Source organism: Amia ocellicauda, chromosome 8, assembly GCF_036373705.1.
Source record: "Amia ocellicauda isolate fAmiCal2 chromosome 8, fAmiCal2.hap1, whole genome shotgun sequence".
Classification (NCBI taxonomy): domain Eukaryota; kingdom Metazoa; phylum Chordata; class Actinopteri; order Amiiformes; family Amiidae; genus Amia; species Amia ocellicauda.
The window spans coordinates 12,820,736-12,844,151 of record NC_089857.1 but is presented as its reverse complement, the minus strand read 5'-3'; the positions used below and the strand labels follow the sequence as shown (position 1 = coordinate 12,844,151).

At 38.9% G+C, this 23,416-nt stretch overlaps 1 protein-coding gene across 2 annotated transcripts in view; it reads left to right on the top strand.

Moving 5' to 3' along the window:
• The window catches only part of arl15a (ADP-ribosylation factor-like 15a), a 141,198-nt gene that overhangs the window by 30,216 nt on the left and 87,566 nt on the right, over positions 1–23,416 (top strand). For both annotated transcript variants that reach the window (XM_066712068.1, XM_066712069.1), the window contains exons 2-3: positions 18,884–19,028; positions 20,314–20,373. In XM_066712068.1, the coding sequence (XP_066568165.1) occupies positions 18,884–19,028; positions 20,314–20,373 (205 nt within the window). The remainder of the gene's footprint in view (positions 1–18,883; positions 19,029–20,313; positions 20,374–23,416) is intronic.

Here is a 23,416-nt window from a genome sequence, read left to right as displayed (position 1 = left end):
ATAATAATAAATTGCACTGTGGATAACTTCTCCTCCCACCCCATCTAGTGGTTCTGTTTAGAAGCACAACATTTGGTAAAATAGACTGAGAAAGGTAATATCATCATTGTCAAACATGGGGGAGAGAGAGTACTTTTTAGTTTGTTTGTTTGTTCACTGAAAATGAGCAGGGTGTCTGTCGATCTGTGATTCTTTAAGATACATCAGTCTGTCTCTATACAATGCTTTTTCTTTTTTCTTATTTTGTACAGGAAATAAGTGTAAATACAGTATCAACAATTATTACCACCAAATAATGCATAAATGGATGTTTTTAATATTTATGCTATTTCACCTCATAGTAAGCATGGAGTTAAGTAGCCTAAACAGATTGTGTCTAAATGGGGATGTTGTATGGTGGCAGGTCACTGTACTTGAATAAAAGCTGTCAATAGTGAGTGAAGGACACATAGTGTACATGTTGCTGAGAATGAAACTGCAGAGTAACTTAGTGATAAAAATAACTACACAGAAAGATAACTCAAACAATGCACAGCTTGTGATTAATGTATTTGTATGTGGTTAAGCTGGTACATGGCGCCCCAGGATCTGGCATGCATCATAGTAGCACACACAAGACCAATGTTGAGCTATATGCACAGCAGCGGTGTATGCAAGTAACGTGCTTTAATTGGTATAAAGATCATTGGTGTACTCCTACATTGTAGTCTGTGTAATGTTGGCACATACATGTACAGAAATAGGGAGCCCTGTATTTTGCATTGCCTATATTTTCTTACCTACAAAGTGGTGGTGTTGTGTATCCTCAGTGTGTTACAATTGACCTCTGTAGTTTAACATTTGTTCCTGGATGTTGTTTTCAAAAAGAAACACCTGGATAAGTGCACGTATGTAGTGAACCTACCCATGTTATGTGGTGCCCCGTAAAATATTTCATAACAAATAAAGGGATATGGGCCTGCAGTTTAAGAGCTCAGTGTTTAGAAAGAGCTACTGGTTGTGATTTCATGATTCTACAAATTGATTCATTTACTAACATGCAAAACAAAAACCCAAGACTGAATGGCAAGTAAAATGTATTCCTTATCTCTTGGGCCACATGTGACTGCTTTACAGGGTATCTTTGGCATTAAGACAATCTTTGTTTCTTTGTTTTTACGGACTAACAATAATACATTCCTGCCATGCCCTTCAGTTCCTGCCTGACATTGTTTTACCCAACGTTACTATGTTGCGTAAAGAACTGGTGCCGATCAGCCCAGCAGTCCTCCAATGCTCTTCTTAAGTCCTTCTTTGCGATCTTTGATTTGAAAAGCCTGTATTAAATGCATCTTTCCTCAGAAAATCCTACATTGTAAGTTGGAAAGGGCTGCACTTATGAATGTAACAAACAGGGGGCAGTGTAGCTCCATGCATGGGACCCTGTGTGTTCTCTATGGCAGTGGTTCTCACTCCTGGTCCTGGGGGACCCCGTGTCTGCTGATTTTCATTCTACCCTGAACTCCTAATTGAACCCTTAATTGTCTCATCAACACATTTTCAGTTGTTTTCAGCTCAAACAGGTGGAGATTATTATGTAACTCTTCATGGCAGATAACCAGGTTGGAATGAAAACGACACAGGTGTCCCCGGGACCGAGAACTACTGCTGTATGGCTCACGTCAAAGCCTGTTAAACATGCTGAAAAACAGTTATATACTCTTGAACCTTTAACACTATCACAGCTTCCTTTTTCACTAATCTTAAACTATCCCTTTGTCTCTTTACAGCACATTCTAGTGTGATTTAACTTAAATGTGTGTAAAACTTAAATGTGAACATCCATATAACAGTAATAAGTGAGCCCTGTTACATATGTAAGAAATCTTTTCCCTAATATAATTTCTATGAACTTGATTTCCTTCTACAGATGCACAACACACTGCATTTTGTGCTGTTCTGGCATTTAACAACAGAGGGCGCTCATTTGTTATTATTACTCGATGTCTTAGCGGAGACCCTTATCCAGGGTGACTTACAATTGTTACACTGTATCCCATTAATTTACATTTTACACATTTATACAGCTGGGGAACTGGAGCAATGGAGCAACATATGGAGCAATGTTATAAAGTTTTCAATGAAGAGAAAGAATGCAGCACACACTAAAGTTATTACACACAAATGCTGCCGGCTATAGGGTTGTTTATTAATGACTCAGTATGGTTGATTATATAAGTCAGGGCGATCTAATGGTTGTTATAAAAGTTTTAGCCTTTTGGGAAATTCTTATTGTCTTAACACTAGCAACAGGGTGAATTTTCCAGGATAAATGGAAATATTGCTGGAGATCTGTGGGCATTGCTGAAACTTGACATTTCAGAACTCTTAGGTGATCGTGATTGCGGTTTGTTTACAATGCTTGCCCACACAAACAAAACCATCTGCATCTGAATACCCTGCATGCATACATTGTGTTTTATTTCCCCGTATATTTGACTGGAAGAAAATATTAGGTTGTGTTTTGATGAATGCCTTACAAGGTTGAAATGTGTTGACGTGCGGTTGAGGTTTTTTTTTGTTGAAAGTTGCAGGTAGGTAGGTAGTAGAACAACAATCATGATTTCAATTCTTTCTCCTGGTTTTTTTTAAGTAAGTTCTCAATGCTTCGTGTTCTGTATTTATCTTTGCGGGGATTTGATTGAGATGTTTATTTCGTAATCCTGAAGAGATTACCAAAATCAGCCCCAACTATTACTTCTGACTCAACAAGGAAATCGCAGGACAAAATTAAAATTGTCAATTTCGAGACTGGAGAAAAGGTACTTATGACCAATTGATCAGGAGTGACTCAGTGGTGAAATTATATTCTCATCTAACCTGTTTTACGCTGTAATAAAAGAATACACTGTATGGCTACTGTTCATTCAACCACACTTCCCCTCCTAAAGTATTTGAATACAATTTTCTTTAGCAATTGTATTGAAAATAGTATATGAAAATATATGCCAGCATCTGTTTTGAAAAGATGAGTGAGTGTCCACTCGTGAATTTGACCCACCTGCCAATGCTAAATTACAACCCCAGTACTGTACTTCGCAGGTTATTGTTAGCCAGATGATTCTTGCTTCTAATGGAATCCCATCAATCCCATCAAGCCCTGGGATTGTAATATGGGATAGGCTGGTGGGCTGAAGTTTTTATTTAATCCGCCCTCTCAATGCTAACTCTGTTTACGTTGTTTGTATTTTGTTTACACCAGAGGAAGGGAATCATAAGATGTTCATCTTGGGTTACCAGCTGGCCCTGTAATAACAGAACTAAAATACCTTACGATTTAAGCCGATGATTTTGGATCATTTGGATTTTTCATTCAATAATCACAAAAAACAAAACAAAAAACGGGCAAAAGTGGACCTGTTTAATAAGTGGAATTCCAAGTTCAGTTTTTGACATTCAAATGTTGTATAGTGTAAGAAACTTTATTTGAAAACATCAAAAAGTGTAATTGAGTTCATGTTTTGTGCTAAAAATATTCATGTCCTTCCAAACATCTATTCAGGTAAACACATGAATGAATCAACAGACCAAAGATGTTGACTCTCCTGTATTTTAAGATTTTTTTGGGGTATGTTTTGGGTATGATTTAGTGTAGTAGCAGTCAAAACGTTACACACTGCCTGAGCCCCATTCAGCCAACTACAATCTTTATATTCTAGAATCATAATCACCAAACTCTCAAGAGATATTGTGGATAAATATGGATACTTGATAAAGAACAATATTTATTACACTGAAGGAACTGCAACATAACATTGTTTCAATGTGGGAGTCGCAGAATACCATTTCTGGGTTTCATGGTGGAACATTCAATTATTTTAAGCTCTCTTTGATGTGGCTCCAGTATGCCTTTGTTAATCTAGTGCCTGAATACTGATTAGGGCCACTGTTGCTGTGTGTTTCTCTAGGAGCCTAGCTTGGTACTTTTGGTTTTCATGATGTGGTCTGACTTGAGCTCAACAATAATCAAAATGTAAACCAAGTGGTACTGTGGAAAGTCCCCCAAGTATTGTATTAGCCTTTATTGTACCCCACCCAGGCCGAGGTTTAATGTATTGAGTGCTCCTGCCCAAAGTAGATGCTGTGCTTCGTTTGGACCTCCATTGCACTGACACTGAAAACCCATGACCGCATTTTACCTTTTTTTATTTCACAGTGGCTGATCACTTGGGCAGAGGGAAAAGGAGCAAAGTATGTGGGATGAACCTACACATTTTGCCTCAGACAAAATGAAGCTTTTGACTTTTCTGCAAAGTTTTGTTTGTTTGTTTGTTAGTTTGTTGTTTTTTTCCCTCCGCATAAGCGCTTACTGGTCGATCCTCCCACACTAGGTGCATCATATAGTTATAGAAAACGGATTCAACTTTTGTCGACTTGAAAAACAGTCTGTGCTGTGATTACGCGCTGTGGAGATTGTAACCTTTAAAAGGCACACATTAAAATTGTCTACACTACTAGACTTGAGTATTTTTTTTGTTTTAATATTGATATGTATACTGCAGCTCAGTCCAGGATTTGGCCTTATGTATATTCTTGTTGTTATGCATGTTTATAAATTAATATAATATCTCTTCTGCCTCCCCCTCGCCAGCATCATAAACCTCTAGGCCCCAGCCGTGCTTGAACCCCTCTAACCCCAAAATGTAGACATCAAACAGTGCCCCATGCATATTGTGTTTGCTTTTGCTCGAGTAAGTAACACAGATTAACACTGCGTGTAAGGTCATTATGAATCCTTGTGCATGTGCGTATGACCACGTCATTTCTGCGTGCTCTTTAATAACAAACCCGGATGTGCATGAGCCTATCACATCACAATCTCATTTAGCAGTGAGATTGTTCAAGTTTTGTGTGTGTGTAAGGGGACAGATGGATGCCGGGTTTAGATTTTTTTCGATTTCTTTTTCGTTTTAAGTTCAGGGCCTTCTAACAATTGTAGCAGCTACTGGAATAATAAGCATCAGCCTACATTTTAGATTTCTGCATCAATTCAGGACAGTGTTCCTCGTGGGGACAGGCAATTACTTTTCCTCCTCTTAATCAAGAAGTGACTATATTTAGTAATGTTCTTGGATCTTATTGAGTAAAATCATATAATATAGGGGGAAAAAGTCATAGTTGTGGTTTTGGGGCAGGATTGAGTCTCCGTTTCATGGGATTTTAGCCTTCATCCTCTAGTGCAAAAGGTAATGTGGAGTCGCACAGAAAAGAGCTTTAGTTTTCAGTGCTGTCCCATTTTTCGTAGTGCATAAATGTGAAGACAGAATATGGGTTTTCAGCAGTCAACAAAACAACAATAAACTCCTTGAGAGTCCTTTTCATTTTATTGTTAGCTAACTGTTCCACTAACTGACCAAACCAGAGTACATACACCAGCTTACCCTCCGCATGTCTTTCTCTATGAAAAGGGAAAAAAAAGAGCTTCTGGTTGCCACAACCTTATTTACTGTGAGGCTGGCTCTTAGCAATCTACAGGTGTGCCTCATTAACCCAGGTTATTTTCACTTGGCCTTAACGCACCCTGTGACCTTTTTGGAAAATGTAGTTCTAACCACCCCTGGTGGACACTACAAGAATTTCATACTTCATTTTCCTCCTATTCTTGTGAAAAAGGGGGAGCAGGCATTGGAATACATTCTGTGGGGCCAAATACCCCCAACCCCCCCCCCCCAAGTACTTAGATTTTTATCACTGCACACACATCCAGTGTGTGTATACATATATGCATTTATGTGTGATGATATGCAAATGTGTAGATGTATATATTCTTTAATGTGCAAACCGACTATTTTAAAATAGTCTACAACATAGTAGATTGAGAGAAATTGATATACCCCTCTCCCTAATATACCAGTCATATCATTAAACTACTACCCACATTGAATGTGCATTGCATTTAGTGTCTAGTGTTCTTAGGAAATAAGTAAATCAATAATATCTGTCCCTTACACACACTGACACTGGTAAATGAACACTATCCATTTTTGTTAGGTCTTTGCTAAAGCAAAAGTGAGTTTGAGTGGCTGGCAGTGTGATGCATGATGTCTGGTTATTTTAAGTGTGAAGTCAGAAGTAGCTGGTCTGCTTCTGGATTTTGTTTTCATTGGACAGTATGTGTTCAGGTGTGCTTTGCATTGAAGATGCTTTCCTACCTGAATCATTTTGTCGCTCCCTATATAAATGAGTCCCTGGTATTGTGTTTATGAGCCCTATAAGTATTTGCAAGTTCTTACCTAGGTTAGAAGCAGTAAACTTCAACAGAGCCCTGTAGTATTAGACACCCAGGCCAGTACCGAATGAACAGCTCCAACCTGCCTGGGTCTGTTTGGTAAATCCTGAGGGCTGGGTCCTTCATTTCAACACTGACTTGGGATTTTCATCTGTGTTTTACTGTCTTTTAATTAAATACAATTTTCAACTGAAGATCACAATTCCTGTAGATAAACTTACCAGTACAGCATATACTTCCATACATGGAGGCAGTTATGCATGAGGCTGATGGACCACAAATTTGAACTGGCAGCCTCTGTATCAGAGCAGCAGAGATTAGGACTCTACTTTGTATTGGTTTTTTATTTTTTCTTTCTTTCCCCATTTTATGTTCTACGTCTCTGTTCTACATAAAACAGACGATCATCTTTGGCCTGGGGAAGCACTGTGCAGTCTTGCTCCAGTGTATATGTGACCGTCAGTTTGCCAATAACAGGAAGTCTGCGTGTCATGACAGACAAAACACTCTATTGTGCTCAAACACGTGCATGTATGTCAGATGGCTCTGAATGAGACCCCCTCACCTCCCCTCCTTCAAATCTGGAGCAGCATTCACAGAGCAGCAACTAGTGGTACCAGATGACACAAGTCGACGGCAATCAGCTTATCGTGAAGTGGGCACTAGTTTATACCTAACATCCACCTAAGAGCTTCACTGACGGTGTGTAAATATTTATTCTGCTGAAGGTCAATATTTACCTCATGGGGTCAATCACTAAAGTCAGTTCCTGCAGAATCAACCTAGATTTCATATAGTCGAACATATTTCCCTCCGTGGCGCAGGCTGCTGTACGTGTGTAAATACCCCACCCCCACCCCCGTCCCCCCGTTTCATTCTTTAATTTCAAAAAACAAAATAGGAAATGGAACAAAAAAGGATCCGTTTTTTTGGAAATAATTTACTTTAATTTGGGTTCATTTTACATTGATTGATTTTTTTTTTTTTTTTAATTAAACCTCTGTGTTCTTAAGAAGACAGTGTTTCTGAAATACTTTAAGCGTGTAATATATACAGCTCTGGAAAAAATTAAGAGACCACTGCAAAATTATCAGTTTCTCTGGTTTTACTATTTATAGGTATGTGTTTTGGGTAAAATGAACATTTTTGTTTTATTCTATAAACTACTGACAACATTTCTCCCAAATTCCAAATAAAAATATGAATGGCATGGAATGGCTGCCATACATGCTGATTTAAGACAAATTTGCAGTGGTCTTGCGGTTTTCCAGAGCTGTATGTGTGCGAAGGTGGGGGTTTTACTGTATCTGAGAAGTCTATTGACAAGTGCTGTGCGTGAAGCTGGAGGTTTTCTCATCCATAATACTTAATAATACCCAGAGGTCATGACTGTACCCGTCCATGCCTGAAAATGTTCTGCATCTGTATGAATAGGGCTCATCTGCTCTTATTAATGACTTTTCCATTTTTGCAAGTCTTAAAAGATTATAGACATGAAAAGATTCGTCTAGACAAAACGTTTTGGCTGCGCAAGAGGTACCCTGTGCCTGAATTCATCTGCTCTTTTATTTTTTTTTATTTTTTTTTTATATACATCTAGACTGCTTGTTAATCAGGAACTTCCAGAAGCTGCATTTTTCTTTCACACTGGGTCTAACACACACTGTACGTATAATAAAACAATTCATGGGGTAATGGATGATTTCAAAATGCAGTTTTACACAATGTAGTATGCAGGATTTTATCTATTAACAAATCCATGCTCCTTCCCCCTGCTGTTGTGGGAGCTGGGCATTTGCATAAAAAGAGTTCAGAGGAATTAAATGCATTCCACTATGTCAGCCTAATTCTCTGTTCCTGGAAAAAACGATTTATTTTTGAGTCCATCCCCATCTTTTTTGTAACAATAGACCTGTAAATGGTTATTGAAGCTGGTGCAGCTGATGGAAGCATGTTCATCTCAGACATTTTCCCACACGGGTGCATACAAAAAAAAAAAAAAAATGGTGAAAGATTTGTTTTTATTAAAAATTAGGCCCATCTCAGATAAATAGATGCTGCATAAAAATGTCTAATAACTGATGTGGTTATGTAGCCCCCATGTCTAAGAGCTGAGAGCACCCCCGTCAACCCTCACATTTGTATTAGTCAGGGTGCTTCAATAGGGGGCCCCTTTGGCTTTGATCCTCTATCTCGGTGCGGAAAACATCTTTTCGACTATATTGTGTCGGAAAACTAAAGGTTTCACCAAGCTATGCTAATACGTTCAAGCTAATCACCCTTTCCAATTACAAGATTTATATTCCTAAACGCCTCACAATTGGCATCCCCCCCCCCCCCCATGTGTAGTAATGCTGAAGAGGATACCTCAGTGTGTATGAATACCAGAGGCGCTGTCCCAGAATGCCTGGACAAAAAGGGAAGGCATTCCTGTGGGTGGGCCTTTTCTTACCAGGTCTTCTCAGTGTCCCCATTATCCCCTTAATGAAGCTCGTTTTTTTTTTCTTAATAAGCATCCAAAGTTTCACATTGGTTCCGGGATATGTTTCAGACAGATAAATGTGCTCTCTTTGTTTTGGATTCATAAAGCTTTACATTATCGGTTTCCCTTGTGTACTGGTGTGAGACGGTTGTCTCTAGGACCTGCTGTTTGTCCAGTATTTCTCCAGGAGATACATCTTTTTGTGTTTGCTAATTATTCGAAAACAATCCTCACGTGAAATCAGCTTGGAATGCAAACTTACATGGCTGAGATTTTAATATCCTTCTTTATGTTTTTACATTTGTTTTTTCATTTTATACAATGAAACATTATGTAGTGTGAAATGATAATTATAACCTAATAATAATAAAGTTTTTTTGTTTATAGCTGCAAATGTGTTGGAGAGGTTTGTTATGTGACAGGGGGTTGAGAAGATAACATCAAATTGTTAGTGTTTACACAGACATTTAAACATTTTACTTTCTGCTTGTATAAAAATCGAGTGGCTACATGTGAGTGCCGATCCTGCGCTTTTCAGAGGCTCACATAATGTTTGGACCCAAACCAGACTCCCCTCACATGAACCCTCTGTAGAAAAGCAGGATGTTATGAAAGGAAGTCTCCTCTCACTCTGGCATCAGCGATCTATCTACCTTTGTTTTCTTGTTTGTTTTAATCCTGCATAAGCAGGGCTTTACACAGTATGCATAATAGGGCGAGTGCATCTAGATAGTTTTAAACATTCGCCATTGGTGTCTTCCTATGATGTATGTAGTTTGGTTGATAGAATTACTGGTCTTATTTTCCTCTGGTGTTGTTGTATTATCGTTCATACACATGCATAGGTACAGTGTATAGGCTAGTACTGAAGGTTTCTTGAATTAAACGAAGGCCTGAAAACTTTTTTTCTTTTCTTTATTTATTTTTTGGGTGTGGGTTGGGGGGGAACCGCACACTCCACAATGGCAATGGAAATCGCCCACTTTGATCCGTGTGTGAACTGCACCGGTTGCCCCTCATTGCCATATCCAGATGGTGTTACTGGGAACAAACAGTCCTGCTGTAGGATCTCTCAATAGACTGTCTAGACTGGCCTCGGACCAGACAGATACAGCCTCCCATCAAATTAGCGTTTGTCAGATTTATGGTAATGGTTCACAACAGCCTTCCTGTCAGTGACATCAAGATTTACAACACCCCCCCCCCACCCCCGCCTCCTCCACCATCAACTCCTCACACACCCCTCCAAACACTTCTCCTCAGGGCTAACCATGGAAAAATGAAGAGCATTAAAAACCCAACTAATTTCACTTTTTGCTGAAGACCTGAAGCGTCATGGTAACTTTGACGAACAATGCAAGCTTCGGCCTGTCCTTCTTTTTATTTCCTAAGGCTAACAGATTCAGTAAGAAAAGCGTGTTAGTGACAACAGAGGGGATTGCTGCCTCATTGTCTCGTTTGGTTCCCATTCTGGAATGAAAAAAAACAACCCCAAAAAGCCAGTGTATGTGGATTACTGTGGCTCTTTCATGTGGGCATACGGAGGTAACCGGAGCCGGGCCTGCGCTCAGTGGGAGTCACCTTTTGACAGGCATCCCGTCCATTCTCAGTAGAAATGTTTTTCCAAGGCTGCCCAGACCGTCTTTGATCTTGCCTCTCGTGGACTGAGGGTCACAGCTACTGTGTTAGGAAGGAGCCTATGGTGGTTACTGTGCCGAGCAGAAGGGGGGTTATTAAATAACAAAACAGTCTGATCTTGAATGCACTCACAGGGTCTTAGTCACTCCAGCTGAAAAGGGCTTGACTTGTGGTGGATGGCATGTTCTGCTTTATTTTAGGAAGTTTGAAACGGAGATCCTTTTTTTGTTTGTTTCCATATTCCATATTTTAATGCATGGCTCATGCGTTGCATGCTCTTGAAGAGGTTAGAATGGAAGGTATGCTTCAGCTAATACCCAAGTTGTATTTTCCTGCCCTCAGGACAAAGATATGATCTATAATAATCAGTGTTTGCTACTAACAATATATCAGCCACTTTCGTTGTCAGTTCTCATCCAGTTTCCTGGAAGGTGCGTATTAGGCTTTGTTTCTTGTTTGGCAGATGTGCTAACTGAACTCCTGTGAATTGAGAAAAGTCTCTGGTTAACTTAAAAAAGTGTTCAGCACTTATGACTCTGAGCCTGGTGCTATTAATAACAATCCATAATTGTTTAACGGGAGTAACAGTAGCTTCTCTTGTTGTGGAGTGCCGATAACCTGTGCAGTGACACAAAGTTGTAAATGTAATTGTTTGTGGCCCAGTTTTGAATCAGTGGGACCTCTATAGTTGACAGCCTCGAGACTGCTGCCTTGACACTCCTGTTTTCTAGATTGACTCCAAGAATTTCTCTCTTTTGAGTCATTTGCAGGTACCTGCCAGAGACATGTCTGTTCCCTCAAATGCAGACACAAACAGCACATGGAAGGGCCTGATGGACTCAACACAGTTGAGAGCATCCTTCAGACCAAACTAATACCAGCCAGGGGTGTGACACAGACGTTCACTTTAGCATGTGCAGTCCTTTAGACTCTGTCATCTTTCCACATTTTCTACACTCCTGCTTTGTGTTTGAGTTGCATTTATTTCCAATATTCAGGGGCAGAAAAAAAAAAGTTGTACACAGCACACTTAAATACTTAATCATTGTCTTGTGTTTTGAAAGGCCAACAAAGTGTCCTGTGAGTTCTGTTTCTCTTCTATGAAGAAACAAAACAGGCCTTGGAGAGCTAGGTGGTGCTGTGGGTTCACTCTGTAACATTCTCAGCTGTTTAGCTGTGGAAATCTTTGTTAAAATGACATTACTTTGATCACCTCAGTCTCATCCCCAGTACACAGTGCTTCACAGGGACTAGGCTGACATCTCTGTGCTCCATTAATTACCTCACTTTTTGGCACATTTACTTAGCTGTGGAGGCAGCTACAGATGGGAGGCAAAGGGAACTATAAGAATATAATGCAAACAATATCTCAACCTCTGTGAACAGTAGCACAGATTGTGTTGAAACAAACTGAGAGAGATGAGAAAGATCTAGGCTATATGTGTTCTCTGGATGGTTCAAAGAAATTCATCAAAACAAGATGCATGCAGTGCAGTGTGGGCCAAAATCACATTCTTACAAAATGTATGGAGAGCAATGTCAGCAAAATAATATAAAAATACAATGTACCTTTATAACACACGTTCAATGACCTGTTCCATACATTTGACATATGTATTCACTCAATTAATTATTTTATATTGTTTTTTGTATATATTTTTTATAGTGATTATGTACTAGGTAGATGCATATTGTTATTAAATATTTTAATATTAGTAATGTATACAAACTGTCATCATTTCCAAAGCCAAGCAGGTCCTGTCGCAGTTCACTTTCAGTAATTCATAGTGTGGTGTAAAGCTGGGTTAAATGTTCGAAATACTTTGAAGGGTACAACAAGATAAATTAGTGAGGACATGGGTAGAACATAGACACTAACCAGATACAGGAGACCAAGTCATTTTAAAACCTGTTATCTATAATAGCTGAGAGATTAGCTGTCTAACAGGTCAGTGAAATTAAACAAGAATAACAGACAAGTAGGTATAAAAAGATCTGGCAGAATGTGGAACATCAGTTCATTGGAGAGAGGCCCCCAGTGGGGAGAGTGGGGGGAATAAATCTGCTATGCTCTGTCCCTGTATATTAGGTCTTTAGAAAAGGTATAGCCTAGTGTGGTTGAGTGTGTGAGTGTCAAGCACCAGGAGAGGAAAGTCACTAAACCAGTACAGTGATTGTTGGCCCATTATTATATGTAGCACGACAATAATCTGTAGCACCTGGCAAAGCAAACGGCAAACTTGACAAAGAAATTAAAGACTTGAGTAGGGCTGGATTGGCCATCACATTAATCTGACCGAAATCCCACTGAATTGTTATGGTTGGATCTGAAGCAAGCTGTGGCTGCCAGGAAACCCACCAATGTGCATGCGCTCAAAGCAGCTTGAACTGAAGAATTGGGGGAAATATTTCACAGGACAGATGCCAACAGCTCATCCAGAACATAACTAGCATAAGGGTGCGCTTATGCTTTTGTCATTGGGTGTTTTCATTTTAATGAGAAGTACATGTAGTGTAATTAAATTGCATGTTTGTAAATTCCCCATGTTTGTCAGTAAACTTAAGATAACCGTGTGAGGTGGTTTTGCTTAATTTAGGAATGTGAAAACATTTGTCTGTGAAGCAGGTCAGTATTTTTGTTTTGCAGCAATACATGTGACACTGATTAGTCTACCATACAAGAGCTCTCAAGCACGGTTTCTCCTTTAAAAAGTTAAAGCAGCAGATGGAGAGCAAAGAATGAATGAAGGTACCCTCTGTCTCTGTAACACAGGCAAGTCTTATGTTACTTACTGTTGCTGGTGTGTGTTACGTACATGTCGTTGGGCAGCCCTTGTCTTGAAGGTTCAGTCTGTTATGAAGGACTGTCATTTCAAAGGTCGTGATTGAGTTCCTCAGACAAATGCTGGCTTTTGGACTTCGGTCGCTGTCTAGAGAGGCTGGGCACTGACTATCAGCTCCCAGTCTGTCCAACATCTTAATGCTTTTAGTCCAGTGCCAGACAACAGGCGTGTTCCCAGCTGAAAAAAGATCCTCCAGCCCTGTCCTGTGTATGCAGGCCTGAGTGGCAAGAGGCCTAGGCAGACAATGGGCTGCTTGACATTGCTTATTATGGAGCTAGGGGAGAGGGACATCTTGGCATCCCCAACTCGAGCGGCAGCAAAAACAAGAAACAAAGGCTGTTGCTGTTTGCGTTCAGGGACCCCAGCCAGCACTGCCCTACGTACGGCTGGCAGTCTTCAGGCATTATTGGAGATGGTCTCTGCCCGTTTCTATACTTCCTAGCATAACTTGCATAAAGATGAAGGGGGCAGTTTCTTGTTTTGTGGGCAGCTGAAACATTTTTGTTGATTGCGGAGAGCCCCTGGAAGTGTCTGTAAAGGTTTTAAATGTGAGAGTGTATCACAGGTCATGTAGGTATGGAAAACAGACGTATATTGAGTCGTTGCAAATGAGCTCAAAGTAATTTTGGAGTGGGTCCGGGAATTTTGCGCTAGAGAAAAAAGGTTTGAAAATTATGCTTTGTGTGAGATGTGTGCCCTTTTCGTTTAACTTTTTGTGCACTGTACATTTAATTTGTTTCTAGTACTGTAAGTGTTATATCACTTTAGAAGGACTTCAATTTGTTAGGCTACATTAACAGCACCTGAAGTCCATATTGCACCACAGTGTGTGCAATTATATTATAGTAATGTTAACAATAGTAACATATCAAACATTTACATCAAGATGTCCATTTCAAAGATCAAAGCAGTTTTTTGTCAGATTAATTATCATGTGCAAGTTACTTGCTTCGCTGTTTTTTGTCTGTACAAACAGTTAAAATTCATACACATCTCTCCTTCTTTATTTATCTGCTTTAAAAATAAAATCTACTTAAAGGCTAAATAACAATAATATGTGAATATCCGATAACCAGTTTTGTAGAGGAGTCCTGATTTTTACTACTAATTAAATCCCTCAGTTTCATACAAACTTAAGATAAGATTGAGCTGTTGCTCTCTGAGATGTAGGCTTGCGTCTTAAAGCATTTGTCAGTAGATAATTGTTTTGCTACACAGGTTTTTCCAAAAGCCACTAAATTAAGTTGATAAGGAAGAATCATCTCTGTAGTTCTTGATTATTTCCAGCTGTTGCATGTATTTTCAGTTTATTATCAGCCTCTGTGGCCAGTGCTGGGTCAGAGATGACTGCTGAGCTTGGCATCGTGGTTCTAAAAGTAACAATAAGCTTTCAATACTTTTACATAGCCGTCTTTGGTAAGGGTTGGAACGGTGTCAGTGGTTCTGTTTGTAAAGCTTTTGGGTCAGTGTGTTTAAGGCCAACATAATCCCAGTGAATGTCATACAGATTGTTTTACTGTTGCTGGGAATTAGCAGGTGGTGACTTAGAGCCAACACTGGCCTCACGCACTGCACCGGATGTATTCTCTGTAGTGTGCACGTGCATTTTGAAGATCGAGAAAAGGCCATACATTTCCATTCCTGCGTCTTTCCTCCATTACATTGTATTGCTTTGCGTCGGATGTCTGTGTTCAGTCTCACAGTATGATTACTGAGGTTGTGACTGCAGTTTTTCAGGAGAACTTTCTGTATGACTGAGGAATATGTAAGGACACATATGGAAGGCAGAAAACAATGTATTTATAATAAGAATAGTTATTACTATTATTGTAAAAGTAGATTCTAGGAAATAGTAAATTGTGTAATAATCCTGCAAGAGAACAAAACTTTTGCATGTGGCAAAGCAAACAAATACAGTAATTAAGAATTACAATTACAAAATATACCCATGGCTTTTCCTCAGAACATGTCTAAATTTTTCTTTGGAAGTATGCTAATCAGTACGATGTGTTCATGTCCTTATTTGAGCTAGTAGTGTGGAATTAAAATTGACAATTCAGATATTGCACAATTACTTTGAGGACTTTCCTGTTACTTGTAAAGGAGATGTCCCAGGGATACTAGGTTGTTTTTCTGCTGCTGTATTGTTCCATGTAGGTTACACTTGCAGTCAGATTTAATCTTTTGGCATTTCAGAGTGGATTTGTCCCAGCTGTGCTGCATGTCTGCTGCTCGCTGGTTATAATGCTGTTAAATCTTTGTGTCAGAGCCAGCACTGGCCCACAGCCAGAATGGTTAATTACATCAGGCGTTTGATGTCTTGACATCTTTTTTAAATTGTGAAGTGGAGAAGCCTTTGAGTGGCTATGTAGTGCACCTTTTAGCGTAACATTTAATTTAGAATGCAGTAAGGAACGACACATACAGTACCAGTCTGAAATATTTCTCCCCCTGCCCCCCCTCCCCTGCTTAATTTACATAAAACCAAACTAATCAGCTTTAGAACTACAAAAAGGACAATGAGGTAATGTCTCAAGGCCTTTTACAGAAACACAGTTGATACACGTCCAATTTAATAATAAGCAATCAATCAATTAAGATTTTAGCGCAATCAACTATTATTGAGAAGCTTTGGCAAGGTTTTTAAGTGCTTGCTCTTTCAGAGGCAGCATATACTGGCTGCTGAGGCACAGAACAAAAATGACCAAATAGCTATTTTTAAAACGTATTGCTAACAAAATGGAACAGGAGCTGGGGAGAGCTACTGAAGTTTTCTGCTGTTGTTGTCCAAGAGCATGCTTATTAACCTTTTCCGTCCTGGAATTTCTGAAAAGTCAATGTCCTGAGAGACCGTCGAGAGTAAAGTTTTCTAGCAGAGTTTCCACTGCATTAGCAGGGAGTGATAACTACAGTTCCTTCTTATTTTGCACTTTAAAAGGAATAAATAAAGGACGACTCTAAAGGAAGAATCTGAAGAGGTGTAGCCGAGTGACATTACACAGCTCTGCAGAGATTCCGTAAAGTTTCTAGATGTTGTTTTTTTGGCCTTTGGAAATATTTATTTTTCTTTTTCAAGGCTCTTGACCAAGCATCCTCATCAATCACCTTGTCGGCAGGCTGGGCAGAGACAGTCTGGCCTCAGAGGGGACCTGGTCTGTCCAGGGCATTAAGGTCACTGACTCGGCTCTTCTTAAACAACTGCTGTGAAATCCGCATCCTCTGCACTGTAAATCGGGAGCCGGTTTATCTTTCATGGGAAGGATGGCACATTCGGTTCTGTGATGCCTAAATGCACCATGCTGGTGGTGGTCGATAAAGCACCAGATGTCCAGGTCATTGAGTTGAGGGTGATCCTCAGACAAATCAAAAGCATGTGGTTTGGGCCTTTCCACTCCTTGCATTACTTTTTTTTGGTGTGATTGGGGTTGGGGGGTGGGTTGATGTAGTCCAATGATTTGTTTTTTTACTGTACTAAAGGACAAAAAAGAAGAACAAAATCTGAAAGATTAGAATAGATTTTGTGACAATGTAGCAATGAAAAAATAAGTACAATTTTACAAGTGAATGAAAGGTCAGGTTGTTTTCTATTGGATTGTATGCTTCTGTCTCTCAAGACCAGCATGTTTACTTTGAGAATCTGTATGTTGTTGTGTTAGATAATTACGCATACAGATATTTTCCTGGGGACAATAGTACCTTGCATTACAGCTGTATGAGTGCTCAAATCTTCCTTACCTTTCCACTGTTAATATCAAGAAGCTATGCACATGATGGATGATGTTGTCAGTCTGCTGTCTGGGATTTTCACCAAAAGTGTTTGCAAAGCAGCCACCTTTTTTTTTTTTTTTTTTAATACAAAACAACTTGATTGTTTTCTGATTAGTGGCTTTACTGGCAGCTATGTGTTCAGTCTTCCTTCAGATGCAACACAGATTCATGACACTTTATTGCGGTGGTCTGTTTAGCACATGTATAATTTCCCTTGTTTTAGCTGAATTGTTCCAGTTTAAGTTACGGTTATAGTTGTAACTATGCACATAAAAATGAATGGAGTGGCAGCCCAAAGTTTACAAACACCCTCTCCATCCCCTATCTTAAATCCACAGTGTATTGTTTCAGTCAGTACAGATCCTGTCAGATTATCTATTCCCATACAACTGTCTTTTTGTTTGTATAGATGTTTCTAGGCTCCTATTTGCACACGCATATCTTGTAAGTAGTGTTCCCATTAAGCCACACTGGCGTGCCAATGGGGCAACTTATGCTTGGCGGAAGAAAATCCTGGTGCTGCACCACATTTTTTGGTGCTAAACATTCTTTTACTTGTATAACTTAAATATTCAAACTGCATCAGTAAATTAGATTTTTCCTATATTTACCTATATTAAATGAAAATGTGTAATATAGGCCATCTTTGTTTAACTTCATAGCTTAGCCTACTGTCTAATGGTGAAAGTAATGACTTAATGGTTCACACAGATTGGATTGCAAATTAAGTGTTTGGTCATTTGTCACTCTTTATAGATGACAATTAACTGTTTTGACTACTGAAATGATTACCTAATCACTATAAAGCCCTTGTTTGTAGAGGTATAATTGTGTGAATTCCTTTGTTCTTGTATGCTATCAGTTTTTGCTATGTAGTTTAAAGTTTGTTTTTTATTGCTTTATCGTTATATTTAGTTTTAGATTTTGTAAATTTAGTTTTGCATAGTTTGTGTATTGAGTGTATTGAAATTGAGGGAAATACTTCTGCCTTCACATAACATAACAACAATAGTACTTGACACTGTAGTGAGAGGGAGGGTAAAACTAATCAATTCACAGGTTCAGTTCAGGATAAGCAAGGGTTCACATACTCTGCAATCACAACTGCTTAAACCTTATTTTAGTCTGTGAAGTTTGGTGCAAGTACTATGCACAACTGTGTGTGTTTTAACTTTTCAACATGCAGTACATACCATGCTGTTTGAAAACCTGTTTGAAAAATAGATTGAAGGAAATAGAAAATAGTGTTAGTCAGAAACCTTGGCCTTAAATTTGGGGTGTTAGATATATCTGATTATATATCAATAATAAATTATATATTAAAACTCAGTTGTTTGTGGAAAATCGTTACAGTAGCCAGACTGTATTACTGTAGCTCTAACTTGCTTTCACAAGATGGAGCCAAAAATAAAATTAAGACATACATGTGATGTATGAAATGCATCATCAAATGTTTTTTTCTTGTGGAAATAAAGCAATAACTTGTGGAAGGAAAAATAAAAAAATGTAACAAGCAAGTCTGACCCCTCATGACTAATAAGAGATCTCTTTTGAGTTCTGGATACTGATCTTTCCACAAGACGGCCATCACATTTCATTCACGCTTCACCCCTCATTTGCGACTTAATGTCTCACAGCAGGTTTCCAGCCACAGACTGAGTCATAAAGTGACAGGTCATTGTCTGTACCTGCAGTGAAAAAAAACAGCAACAAAAAACAAAAACTGCACCAGAACACCCACAATACAACAACACCATAACGAAATCAATTAACATGTTTAAAATAATTGAGACTTTCAATTTTGATGATGCTTTTACACAATGACTGTATTTATGGATGCATGCCTCTAAAACACTTTCTCTTTTATGCATTTTTTCCTCATAGTGTTTCAGAGCTCTCTGCTGCAAAGGACCGCCCCCTCCAAGACCTGAATACGATGTGGTTTGTATTGGTCTGACGGGCTCCGGCAAGACAAGTTTGCTGTCTCGACTTTGCAGCGAAGGCACTGACAATATTGTACCAACCACAGGTGTGTCCAACCCGTGCTGCTCCCACCCACCCAGCTTTCTTGGAAGTTGTTAATGTTATTAATAAAATGCGTCCTTGTTCATGCCAAGTGTACTTATACATCCTCATTGTAAAATACACCATAAATCTTTATAGTTAGGATTTGGCATAACGGAGCAATTTTTGTTCCCCTCTTTGCTTTTGGCAAGCATTGTTTTCAAAAATGTTTTGCATCAGGGTTTAGAACAAAATGCCCCTTGTTAAATTAATTCCATAACATTAAATAATGCGTTGATTTAAAAAACATTTGTTTTACCCTTTGCCAGACGATGGACCTGTCTGCCCCATGCCCTTTCATGTGATGGATCATAGGGTTGCTTTTGAGTTCAACACAAATACTACACAAGCCTCACTGGCTTCATCCTGTTTGTAAATCTAATTTAGATTAAGTGAATTAATAGAGAAGCTAGCTTGATACAGATGATATTTTATGTTTTATAAGATTTATCTCTCTGATTCAGCTACCATCATACACAATCATCAAAGGGGCATTTGTAAATTATGAAATAGTTTTCTTGTTCTGTAATGGTAAACAAGTGTAAGTTTTCGATTAAGGAAATAATAATCTGGTGCCCTGACACCATGCACGGTGGGGGCCTACAGCAGAGTGCGGGGGTTGTTATCCAGAACAGGAGGGAGCCATAAAAGATCCGTTCTCTCTCAAACACTAAATGCCTTTTTATTTATGCGTGTATTTATTTGTCTAAACTGGCCCGATTAGCACATATGCTACACATGGAGTTTCATTCGTTTTTTGGCGAGTGCTAAACATTCAATTCGGTATCACTGCACTGGTGTTCAGGACGGACAATACCCCTTCATAAAAACAAACTCCAACATGAGCTGTAGTCTCATCTTTTCAGTTCTGCCTTCCAGATGTACACTTTACGTTTTTTAAACTGGGGTAAATTAAACAGGGAGGAAAGCAGGGCTGACTGCCTGTTATAAGGTATAAGAAAAGGTATACTTTTTATATACCCCCGTTCACCTCCCAAAAAAATGGCAAGATATTATTTTAACACTTAGTTACTTTGCCATCTTCTGGGATTAGATATTGACCATTTTGTCATATAAACAATCTGCTGAAAGTAGTAACTCATATTGTCATAAGACGGTGAAAATGAATACCAGTCCACGTGCTCTTCACTGTGACCCAGTTCCAGTCTGTGAATGTAGCTGTTTTTAATTTTTGAACGTGATGCACACTAACCTCTTTTTTTTTTTTTTTTTTTTTTTTTTTTTAAAAGGTTTTAGCATCAAAGCTGTTCCATTCCAGAATGCCATCCTCAATGTAAAAGAACTCGGAGGTAATATTCTGACTTTTCAATTCATCTAAATTCAGCGAAGTATTTGTTCCCTGTCTATGATCCAGAAAATTGTTTACTGTTAATTAAGCATTAACCACAAATGTTAACATGGTCATTTAATATCATTGTAGCATGTTTTGATTTAAAATAATGACGTGCGACTCTTCAAAGCGGAACTTCATTGTGCCATTACCACTTCCAAATAATGATTTGGGAGAAAGGACTCCATTTTGTAACTGAAATAAAAGACTATATCAAAGCCTTACATATATTTTGTTTGTCTCTACTTGGTTAACTTCCTTTTGTATCAGTTTTCTCGTAACATATAGTCCTAAAATAAATATTTCCCAAACATCCACAAACTGAGGTAGATTTTAACATCATGTTCCAATTTTATCCATTATTTTAATAGCAATGTAATCAGTAACAGTGTATCTTCAGTGATTTTGTCCTTTTTATAACACCCCCAAAGACTGGATATGCCTTGATTTAAATTACAATTCAAATACTGCATCTCGAAATTGAGACTGAGATAAAATCATGGCATATATTGTTTAAACTGGAGATTATAGAAATGAGACTACTTATGTTTTTTGGTCGTTTTTATGTTAGTAATCAGCTTGAATGACAGAAACGGGACAACATGCACTCTCCTAAGAGTTATCCAGAACATATGCCTCCTCTGTTCATGTCCCTTACCAATGTATGTTATTGTTCTGCTTTGGTGTTGGGCATATTTCACTTAGATGCATCTCCAATCCAGTGATATCTGGGGGGTTCAATGGGATCGTCCTGTCAGATAGTCAGTGCAGTGACTACCCCTTGTGTCACAGAACAGGAAGGGAAATTGACATTGCTAATCTGGGCCCCCACAGTCTGTTTTGTCAGTCCAGGGTGGGCTGTTAGAATGATGTTGGAGTTTGGGAAAGGCCAGCATAAAGAAATTGGAATAAACTCTCTGAAGTATGGTCATGTTACTTACTGCTTTACAGCTAATATAACGGGAGCTGGGAACAACGTAAGAAACTGGCTTCAAGAGTTCAGTCTCCTTGCCAGTCAGTCCTCGACTTCTGTGTACTAAAGCATTTCATGACTGAAACATCCCCTTAAATATATATTTTTTTAATGTGATCACCTGCTTACTTATTTTAAATATACTCAGAAGCAATCTCTTTCTAAACCATTAAACCCACAGTAAGCTAATGTCCTTAATTTGTCTACCATCCCTTCTACACTTTTATTATTTTCCTTAGCAGACATACTTATCTTTTATTTTTATACATTTTTTTTTTTTTTTTTTTACTGGAGCAATCTAGGTAAAGTACCTTGCTCAAGAGCAGTGTCCCCCACCTGGGATTGAACCCACAACCCACAACCCTTCAGAGCCCTAACCACTACTCCACACTTGCTTCTTTGTGTGAGGAGTCCTGGTTACTAAACTGGGTAAGGATTTGATATTCAGGAAGAACAAGAGGTTCCCTGTAGTGGACTGAAACGGAGTGGCTTTATTTTTTTCATTACTCCCACGTCCATTTACTGGAAGGTCAGATATCTCCTTGATAGTCTTACCTTATAGGAACACGGGGGGGACAAAACACATTCTGAGAAACGCAGGTTATCTGGGCTGCACTGGTCACCCCTTTAGCCCAGAGACAAAATATTGTTGGTCTTCCGTTTCAGATTTTGGATGTTGGTGATAATACGGGAAACTGCTATCTGACAACATATGAGGAAACCGACAATTACATTCCTTCCAAGGCCAACTGCTCACTGTACACGTACACCTGAGCTCCCTGCCAACTCCCACACACATGGACAACATATTTTTAAGACATTGTAGTAGTAGAAAGTCTAAATCCATAAGGATGTTGGTCAATTCAATATGAATTAAGTTTTCCAAAACACTTCCAGGATTATGGCTTCGAGTTAGAGTACAAACATAGCCCCCGGGGCCGGCGTGGGAGGCTTACATTAAAGGGCTTAGGTGGCAGGCGCTGCGTCTGAAAGGCCACAAGAGGAGCGTGAGTCATTACTATGACTCTGTTTCCTAGTATCTAAATAAGTAAATGCTTTTTAAAATTGATTCCCTAATGACGTAATAGCGTATATAGTAAACATCTGATTCCTTCAGATTTATCTAATAAGCCTTTTAATATATACTGAGTTTAACAGTTTGCTTTAATAAGTATCCCCTTAGTGGGTCCTTAATATATATGTTAAAAAAAAAGTGCTTTTAAGAGCTGGTGTTTAGGAAACTGTAAGCGATGCAATAGACATAGACCATTATGTCCGGCTTTTATCAGGGTTTTATATTTAAGGCCATGTGTGCTCCATATTTCAGGAAGTGAAGAAACATAGTAATACAGTTTTCGATTTCATTAAATGTAGTTGATGTGTGTTCATTTAATACCAGAATCAATGTTCCAAAACATTTCAAGAAGAGAAAGAAGAAAGATGTTTAGAAAAAAATCTGAATAAATCATTTAAAAGGCAAAGCCTCAGCCATAAAGAACTTTGAAGATGTCAAGAAAGGGTCATAAAATAAAGTATAGATCTAAAATTGTGATTGTTTGTGGCTTGAGATTGTTAAAAGCTCCAATTGCTAGTATTTGTGGTGGCATGATGTATCTAATTTAAATTTGACTGCTGCACTGCATTGTTTCTGGCGGTGTCCAGCATTATAGCAAGTGATAGTCATGGGGTTCACTCATGCCTGGGAAATGTGTAGTTTGTTTACTGTTGTCATGTTTTACAAAGCTGAACGATAGCGCCCTCAGTAGTAGGGTATAAATCATGCCTACAAAGCACGTGCTCTTCTCTTCACATGCTGTCATTGACCATCGCTGGTTTCATAGGATGATCATTTTGCTGGGTGCCGTTGCCACATACTCACATTTGGAAGCGAGGACATTTTTTTGGCAGGGCTTAGAGAGTTTAGAGGTCAACAAAGTCCAAAGCCGTTAACATTACCGAGTCTGGGCTTTTATCCAGTGCTGCATGATAATGCTTACAGTGTATACAAGAATACAATGGTGAAGAGTCT